General features: G+C 48.8%; 1 protein-coding gene across 2 annotated transcripts; it reads right to left on the reverse strand.

The window, feature by feature from the left end:
* Positions 1–830: 830 nt before the first annotated feature.
* LOC129384534 (uncharacterized) lies at positions 831–3,715 on the reverse strand. Of its 2 annotated transcripts, none has more exons than XM_055070055.2 (6): positions 3,652–3,715; positions 2,116–2,245; positions 1,941–1,984; positions 1,307–1,366; positions 1,181–1,240; positions 831–1,118 (listed from the first exon to the last, which is right to left on the reverse strand). In XM_055070055.2, the coding sequence occupies exons 2-6, from the start codon at positions 2,229–2,231 to the stop codon at positions 976–978; spliced, it is 423 nt and encodes a 140-aa protein (XP_054926030.1). In that variant the 5' UTR covers positions 2,232–2,245; positions 3,652–3,715; the 3' UTR covers positions 831–975. The 2 variants fall into 2 exon arrangements, with proteins under 2 accessions (XP_054926030.1, XP_054926029.1); XM_055070054.2 differs by having other exon boundaries at positions 1,809–1,984.
* Positions 3,716–8,355: the final 4,640 nt, after the last annotated feature.

The following is an 8,355-nucleotide window of genomic DNA, read 5'->3' on the forward strand; positions in this document are numbered from 1 at the left end:
TCTGCAATGAACAAAAGAAATCAATGTAAAAGCGAACAGCAAATAATTCCGCACAAGCATTTTCCTCGATTTTTCAAACCCAAGATACCAAGATGCCCAACTTCCCCCCCCCCCAACACCCCATTCCACAAAACTTCATAAACCGAGATTTATCATGTAGTCATGGGAAAATAGAAGCCTAAATTATACACATCCTAATTTCAAGCTATGCAGGCAATACAAAGAATGATTTAATAGCTCCTTAATAGTCTGCACTGCTTCCAAAGGAGCCCATTTATGTTGCAGGTTCCTAATGCACTTCCATTCTGCTTCCAGCAGAAGTTTTTGTTGGGCTAGTTGGTGCATGTTACTGATGTACTAAAGCGCCAAAGAGACGACTCAAGAAGAGACACGGACGAGCGCGGCATTTGGAAGGATCAGTAGACAGAACCGTGCTGTGTGCTTACAGACTGTGTCAGATGTACAATCGGAGAGCCATGCGCGATAATTTCATAACGATGCGAATGCAGGTGTGCGTAAGCTTCCCTCAGCTGGCGGTGGCAATTTGGTAGTCGATTAAACGATTAATTTTTCCTTTGAATTTCCAAGCTCTTATTCCTTAAGTAACCACTAAATTGTGGCACACATATTCTCTTTCTTGTGGAGTCATGCAGAACAATTGGAAAAGAAATGTTCCATCGTTCCTGTTGTGACAGAATGACACTAAAAAAATTAAAAGCATCATTGAGAGCTCATTCTAACAATTTGTTGTTGCACCCACAGTGTCCTTTTGAGGACAGTTTGCTTAGAATGTTCTGAACATAAAGTATCACGTGAAAGACAGCTACAATAAAGGCATAGTTAGCATTTGCAGTAGGGCACTCATTCATGGAGCTGTTGGCAGACACATCTTCTAGGGCGTCCTGTGAATCTTGTTCAGCGCCTCGGACACTGCTGTCGGAAGAAAGTTGCAAGGTGCCTGCGGAAATCTCTGTATCAATACAATCTGTCGCAGAAATCAACATCAAACTCACCGATCACAGAAGTTCCTTCTGTCACAACTGAACGATTGGTCAAGGTTTCCTCCAGCAGGCCGAGATCAGCAGATGCCCCTTTGCCAGCTACAAGGCAGTCGCCAACTGCAGAGGTTTGGTAAGCAGTCAATTTCGCGCAAAAAAAGCAATCTCAGCGCTGAACTCACCCTGCTCATCAGGGCACCTCAATGTGTGGGGGTCGCTGTTCGAAGCCTCTTCCGCAGATCCTGAAGAAACGAAACACCAACGATTTGTCAGTAACATGTTTAAAAAAGAAACAACCTCATCCTCACCTTGTAGTGCAGCTTCTGCAGTCATGTGGCAGTCACTAGTAGAAGCGACGCTCAAAGAACCTGCATATATATATGTGTAGTTGGTACAAGTTGCAAAGCTTGTAGCATAGGAAAAATTAAACAGCACTTCCAAGCGTATTGCTTGGCAGGTGAAAAAAAGAGTAGAGAAGCAACCAACTGAGAAGCAAGCAATTATGATCTGTGGAATTATCAATAGCGCAACGTTACATTGGTGTGAGGTATATATACAAGTACACGCATACTTCAAGTAAACGTGCAATAGACCTTAGAGGTCTTTCAAAACAAGTTAGACAGGCCAACAGCATTAAAATGGCAAATGTCTAGCTGCAAGGAAGGTAATAGCCCACAATTCAGAGAATTTAGGAGTTTCGAAGAGATACTGCTCCCACAGCGAGGTTCGTCCATCGGCTGCAAACACCTTCGAAATTATTTGTCGCCACTGCTGCTATTGCATAGAATCGAGTTTTTGTCAACTACTTACAAGGTGCAACTGGGTGCACACTCGGCACAGCCATTTTTGTAAGCCTTGTATGCCCAGGGTCCATGAAACTTTCAGCAGTGAAATGGTCGCTGCAAACTCTGTAGGTTGCGTACAATACGCTGCCCGGCTTACTCAGAAGATCGTCTCTTCCAGCGTACTGCATCCATGCTGTCATCCTGCATTGGCAATGAACTATCAGCGGAAAGCGGAACTACTTGAATAGTGATTTTTTTTATTGTGCCCCTTACTGAGTAAGGACAAACAGTCAGCGTGAAGACATGCAAACCATACAGGAGCTTTAACGCACCTGCCGTCCCGTGGTATGCGGAAGAAACTCGTTCCTGGCTTCTTCTGGGTTTTGCCGTTGTTGAAGCACCACGACACACAGCAGTAGCTGCCGTAACTTGGACCGCCGGACGGCATGGCATCAGCACGCTCTGAAAATGTCAATAAGTGCACGCTTCGTTAATTACCAAAAACATATGTAGAAGTAATATGTTTGAATGAATAGCGAACCGATGCACAATATGAAACCACCGACACGTTCTGACCTCTGACCCATAAAAGTCAGACATACACAAGAATACATGTTAAGACCACATACAGAGGTGTCCAAAAGTTCCCAGGCCATCATCCTATGTAATCCCATGGCATCGCGACTTGTGAACTTTTGAACACCCCTGTACATCATATGTAATCTCATGGCATCGCGGCCTGTGAACTTTTGAACACCCCTGTATGTACTCAGTATAGGGAGTGCATTTGGAGGCAAAATAGCAGTTCACATAAGCGTGGTAAAGATCATTTCAAAACGTCCAAATACGAGGCCTTTGTTCAAATGTACGCCACGCCACGCCTACGCGACAATAAGTTGTGCAATGTATTCCGCCACGAAAAAATAATAAGGAACCGAAAGTTACATGAATGCGCAGTACTTCCCAACACGGCCGCCGCAATAAGTACATGCAGTAGTCATTGGGAAATTTTCCCCATCGTTACTTTTCTGTATAAACAATCCGCACGGACGTATACACCACCGTCCGTCCGTGCGCCGTAGATACACAGCTCACTGAAGTACAAAACGCAATAAGCTACGCTCGCTGTTTATGTCACATGCGATTGTTTTCAAGCAATATTACTAAAATATTCAGGAGCCCTTACTCTATACGGGAAACGAGCAAGCAAAGCTTGGCTACAGCGCGCCTAACGTCTTGCTTTTCTTTATTTAGGTAGCGCCCGTCCCCGGAACGCCGTTTTTCAGTCTGAATCGGCGTGGCGTCTATTATGTTCTTTTCAGCGTTTGTCAGCGTCTAGAACGAGCCAACGAATGCAGCGTCAACCGTCACGCGGTCATATAAGCGCAGGTTAGGAATTCAATTTTCTCGGAACCGGAATTTTCCTGAAATGCGCAATTCCCGATATTGACCTTGAGCGTTTTTGAACACTAACTATTCGCCGAAATGAAACGCCGATACCGCGGTTATCGCAAACAGCGCTAAGAACGGTTTACCCTCGCAAACCGAGACGCAGCGTCTCGATGGCGTCTGACAAGCTGCGAGTCGCAGCGCAGTGCACAGCCGTGAACCGGTGCAAGTTAATGGCAACTTCGCGTCGTTTGATTATTTTCACGGAACGCAACCAACAAAGATTATGCCATTCTCGGTGGGGAAAGCAAGAAAGTACAGCTAGTACAGCCCTCTTGCTACGCGTTTCTTGAGGGGGCATGCTTTTCGCATTGTGCGCGTCTAGCCGCCTCATATACAGCCGCAAACTGCTTTTTTTAGCGAACCTCATCGCGCTCACAAGTCAATTACTCCAAGCTTCGCTTAAGAACGTGACTCACCTTTCTCACACACAAGAACACCGCCGCAGCCGACGCTCACGAGACGTTAGACGTTCCCGCTGGCACACCGCTGGTGTCGTTGATTTCTGCTCGATGGACGAATGGTGATTGGTGTTGATGGCAGTACGGATGAAGAACAAAAAGCACGGTTCGTGTCTTGGATAAATTCTGTTTTTATGCATAAGAAACACGCGAAATTTGGGCGTATAATTATTATTTTGTAAAACGATTGAGCAGAATTCACTACAACATTTCCTTTTTTTGCGCCTGCGTCCTCTGGCGTTTGGTGAGAGCACTAGTTCGTTACGTAGCCGTGACGTAGTTCCTGAGGCCAGATTTCTCGGAGTGTCCGCTCTTAGTCTTTTTCTTTCTCTATGCTGACGGGAAGCCACCGTCACGTGACACAGGGTAACACAGGGTTGCTTAGTCCCAGGATTGTCCCGCTATAACAGGGGCTTACTTGCGAATTTCTCGTGGCGCCTACCCACTATGGGAAATCGATGAAGAAGCCGGTACTTAAAGGTTAAAGGGACGGGAAAAGAAAAATACCGAAACCGAAAAGTGAATCAGGGTGAAGTAAAACATTTATGAGAATTAGGAAAAAAATTCTCCCTCAGATACCAAAATAAAAAAAAATTAACTATAGAGAAACAGCAAGTTTTGAGCACTTTTTGTGATATTAAAATAATGTCGAACTAACAGTTAGTGATTTATTGAGCTCTCCAATTATGATTTTGATCCAGGAAATGAAGATGCAGTGTTTATAATAACAATAATAACCAGAGAGTTAATGTATGCAGCTGCTTATTTAGATACTCCCTTTGTGTTAACCGAGGGACTTGTAGGATGCTGAGCAAATTAGGTATTTTTCTTTTCGCGCAACATTAAGAACTTTTTGGTGCAACCTTAAAAAAACTTTGATGGTTACGCTTTCTGTTGCTTCCTTTCTGTGTTATCCGCATTATGCGTACGGTAGCCTCGGTGGACACTTCAAAAAGAAAACGAGAAACTCCCGGTTGCAGAGGCAAGAATGTTTATTTACTGCAGGAAGACACTTCGATCATGCCATTCACAATGACACCGACAAATTTAATTCCTTCAGGTGAATGTTTACTCAATCAGGGGCATTGGCTATTTTAGAGTTCCAAGAAATATGAAAGGATGTTAAAGACACAATTAGGCTTCTACGGAAAAAATTTGCTGACAGCCAGCTAAATGTGCAAGATCAGCTGTAAAGCCTGCTTGAATAACAGCGAGTGTACCCTTTGGCTTATATGTATCGCCTGTGTGGGCACATCGGAAGGTTAAAGGCCATTGTTACAAGTCTCGCCACGTACTGCTTGTTATTGTGCCATGTTCATATTCTGCAAACGAATGTAGTCCTTCGGTTTCATGGAACACATTATTCATCATGAGCAGGCAGCAAGGATTCTCAAAGGAATCAATGAGTGTGCCTCAACGAAATCTGCAGTCTCCTCTGATGTTCGCGCAACATGTCGTCGAGCGACGCACCGAAATCACAATCTTCCGAGAGACGTCGCAGTTCTGCGATGTAGTCGGCAATTGACTCACCGGGCTGCTGCTGACGCGTGCCAAACTTGAAACGCTCTACTGTCACCGACGGTCGCGGCGAGAAGTGGTTTGAGAGACGCCTGACGATTCTCTAAACGCCCAGTCAATCACGTTTAGTATGGCTCTTTGTAAACAGCCAGAGGCGCCTGTGAAGAAGCTTTGCTGCTGCAGAAAGTACAGGACTGCGTTCTTCAGTATCTCGAGGACTTCTTCCAGCAAATACGTCACGTTTACATTTCTAATGCTTTGGGCAACGTCTTGGGCCTTCTGAATGAATGCGTCGAGGGAGGTTTTCGTTGTCTGCTCCCGCGTGAACGCGTCCACACGTGTTTTCAACAAGGTTTCTTCTAGGTTCCCTTGGAATAGTTTGTGGGCTTCATTCGTTATCCACCGATCCACTTCATGACATTGTTGGTTTGCGCCATTGCTGGAAGTAGATGGCACGGCCTCTTCATTTGTTTCTGTTGATACTGTGAAGAAGAAGACGCGCCTCGCGGCATAGCCGCATCGCCAACGCGCGGGTCGTCTCCGCTCGGGTTGTTGATTGCTGGCGTCCGTTCGGACAGTGCTTCGGGCTGCCTCGCCGTTCCCGGTCGCTGTGCCTTCGCATTAGGCGCCACTAATAAACCTTTTCACAATCGATGGAGGTGCTGGGACTCAAACCCCGTCGCTTGAAACCCTGGAGCTGAGATCAAGAGCGCTACCACCCGCCATGACCGACAGCTCATCCCAAATGGCACCGACGCCACAGTCCGTCACCTGCACCGGCGTTCCACGACAACGGGGCCCCAAGATCGTCAGCGGTGCAGACGACGAAGACGTAGAAGACTGGTTTGCGTCATATGAACGGGTGAGCGCTCACAACAAGTGGGATCATCCAGCCAAGTTAACTCACGTCATATTTTATCTGGCTAGTGTTGCCCAACTGTGGTTTCACAACCACGAAAGTGGCGTACCCACATGGTAACTCTTCAAGACAACTTTTACGGAAGTGTTCGGCAGACCCGCTGTTCGCAAGCTGCGCGCCGAACAACGCTTGCGCGCCCGAGCACAGCAGACGGCAGAAACGTTCACAAGCTACATATAAGACGTCGTGGACCTTTGTAAACGAGTGAACGCCGCAATGCCCGAAGCTGAGCGAATTCGCCATATACTCAAAGGCATCGATGACGGCGCATTCCAGATGCTCCTAGCCAGGAATCCGCGCACCGTGTCTGAACTTGTCAGCCTATGCCAAAGTTACGATGAATTAAGGAAGCAACGCGCTTCGACTCGGCGTCCTCTTGGAAGCGACGACTTGTTGGCGAGCCTTGACAACATGTAGGACCCATCCTCATTCCTTCAGCGGGTCAGGGGGACTTCGTGCGTGAGCAAGTTGCCCGCCAACTTTCTTTAGTCCCCTTCACTCAGGAGCCCACCTCCCGTATTCCAAACACGCTCCGCACCCTCATTTCCGAAGAGGTCGCCCAAGTTGTCCCTTCCGCACACCATCAGCCGCCTGCAGCCGCGAATCTCAACTCTGCGCTGGCAGTGCAGCCTGTCGCCACGCCTCTAACCTATGCGCAGCCAGTCCTGCGTGTGGCCGCGCCTCTCACATACGCGCAGGCAGTACGCAGGCCTCCACAGGCGTCTTTCGCGACCCAGTCCCAACCGCTGCCACCGGAAACCCATGCTGCATCTTGGACCGCTCCGCGAGCTAATCCTTGGAGCACACCTGACAATCGACCTATCTGTTATTCTCGCTGCACTCCCGGACACGTCGCGCGATATTGCCGCCGTCGCCCTCAAGCGTTCGGCGAGGCCTCGCGGCCCTTCCAGTACGGCAGCCAGCCATTTCGCCAATACGCCGCTCCTTCCCCCCAACCGTACGCTCGTGCTGACATCCCAGAATTTCCTTCGCGTCGCTCGCCATCCCCTCGCCGACGCTCGCTCTCCCCAATGCGTCGGCTACCCGCACCACCTGACCAGGAAAACTGAACGCCGCAGTTCAAGAGGCAAGAACTGCGCCCCATTCGAACTGTCTGAGTCCTCGCGCCTCTCCTGCTAACGTGGTCGGAATTTGTGTAGAAGGTGTTCCTGCATTCGCTCTTGTGGATACCGGCGCAGCCGTTTCTGTGATAGCCGCCAAACTGTGCCGTTCGCTGCGCAAGGTGACCACGCCGCTTTCTGGACTGTCGCTTCGTACGGCAAGCGCGCAGCACGTCACTCCGCACGCAGCCTGTACTGTACGTGTACTTATTTACGGCGTTGTTTACATCGTCGAGTGTATTGTTCTTCCCACCTGCTCACATGACGTCATCCTCGGATGGGACTTCTTATCCAGCCATAAAGCCGTGATCGACTGCGCACGCACCGAAGTTGAATTTTCCCCTTGTGACGCACCCTTGTACGAAGATTGCGACCGCCCTTCTAAACTTACCGTGCGCGAGGACACAGATATTCCACCTGGCTCCTTCGCCCTCGTACCTGTCTCTTGCGATGCCATCGCTGATGCAACGGTCCTCTTCACACCGTCCGACGTCTTCATGAGCCGTAAATCTCTCCCACTACCCTTCGCGACGCTTGACATGGCTGGCGGCTGCACCAACATATACTTTTACAATCCCCTCTTTGCGCCTATTACGTTGCTCGTTAGCGAATGCCTTGGCTTCGTGGAACTCCTCGACTCTTCGTCTTTGGTTGACGTCCCCGGATACTCTTTTGATGTCGGCTACGGCCAACCGTCTTCGATGTCCGCGCTTGAGAAAACGTCCAGGGATGCGTTCTCGAATGCCATCGCCGATATCCTCACACCTGCAGAACGTGCCCACCTTCTTGATCTCCTGCACAAATTTAGAAATTCATTCGACGTTTCACAACCTCGCCTGGGCCGCACGTCGGAAGTGCACCACTACATTGACACCGGTTCACATCAGCCGTTACGTCAACGACCGTACCGCGTTTCTGCCGAAGAGCGTCGTGTCATTACCACCCAAGTCGAAGATATGCTGCGCCGTGATGTTATTCAACCTTCGCACAGTCCCTGGGCATCTCCTGTCGTTCTCGTTCGCAAGAAGGACGGGTCTATTCGCTTTTGCGTCGACTACCGTCGGTTAAATAAGGTAACGCGCAAGGACGTCTATCCTTTGCCGC

This window comes from Dermacentor andersoni, chromosome 5, assembly GCF_023375885.2.
Source record: "Dermacentor andersoni chromosome 5, qqDerAnde1_hic_scaffold, whole genome shotgun sequence".
Taxonomy (NCBI): domain Eukaryota; kingdom Metazoa; phylum Arthropoda; class Arachnida; order Ixodida; family Ixodidae; genus Dermacentor; species Dermacentor andersoni.

Excerpts from the sequence above, each read along its gene's own strand:
- LOC129384534 (XM_055070054.2), bottom strand. The coding sequence starts at position 2,231 with ATGCCGTCCGGCGGTCCAAGTTACGGCAGCTACTGCTGTGTGTCGTGG. Across the intron at positions 1,985-2,115 it reads CGCATACCACGGGACGGCAG|GATGACAGCATGGATGCAGT; the intron begins GTGCGTTAAAGC and ends TTGCCAATGCAG. Across the intron at positions 1,241-1,306 it reads TGCAGAAGCTGCACTACAAG|GATCTGCGGAAGAGGCTTCG; the intron begins GTGAGGATGAGG and ends TCGTTTCTTCAG.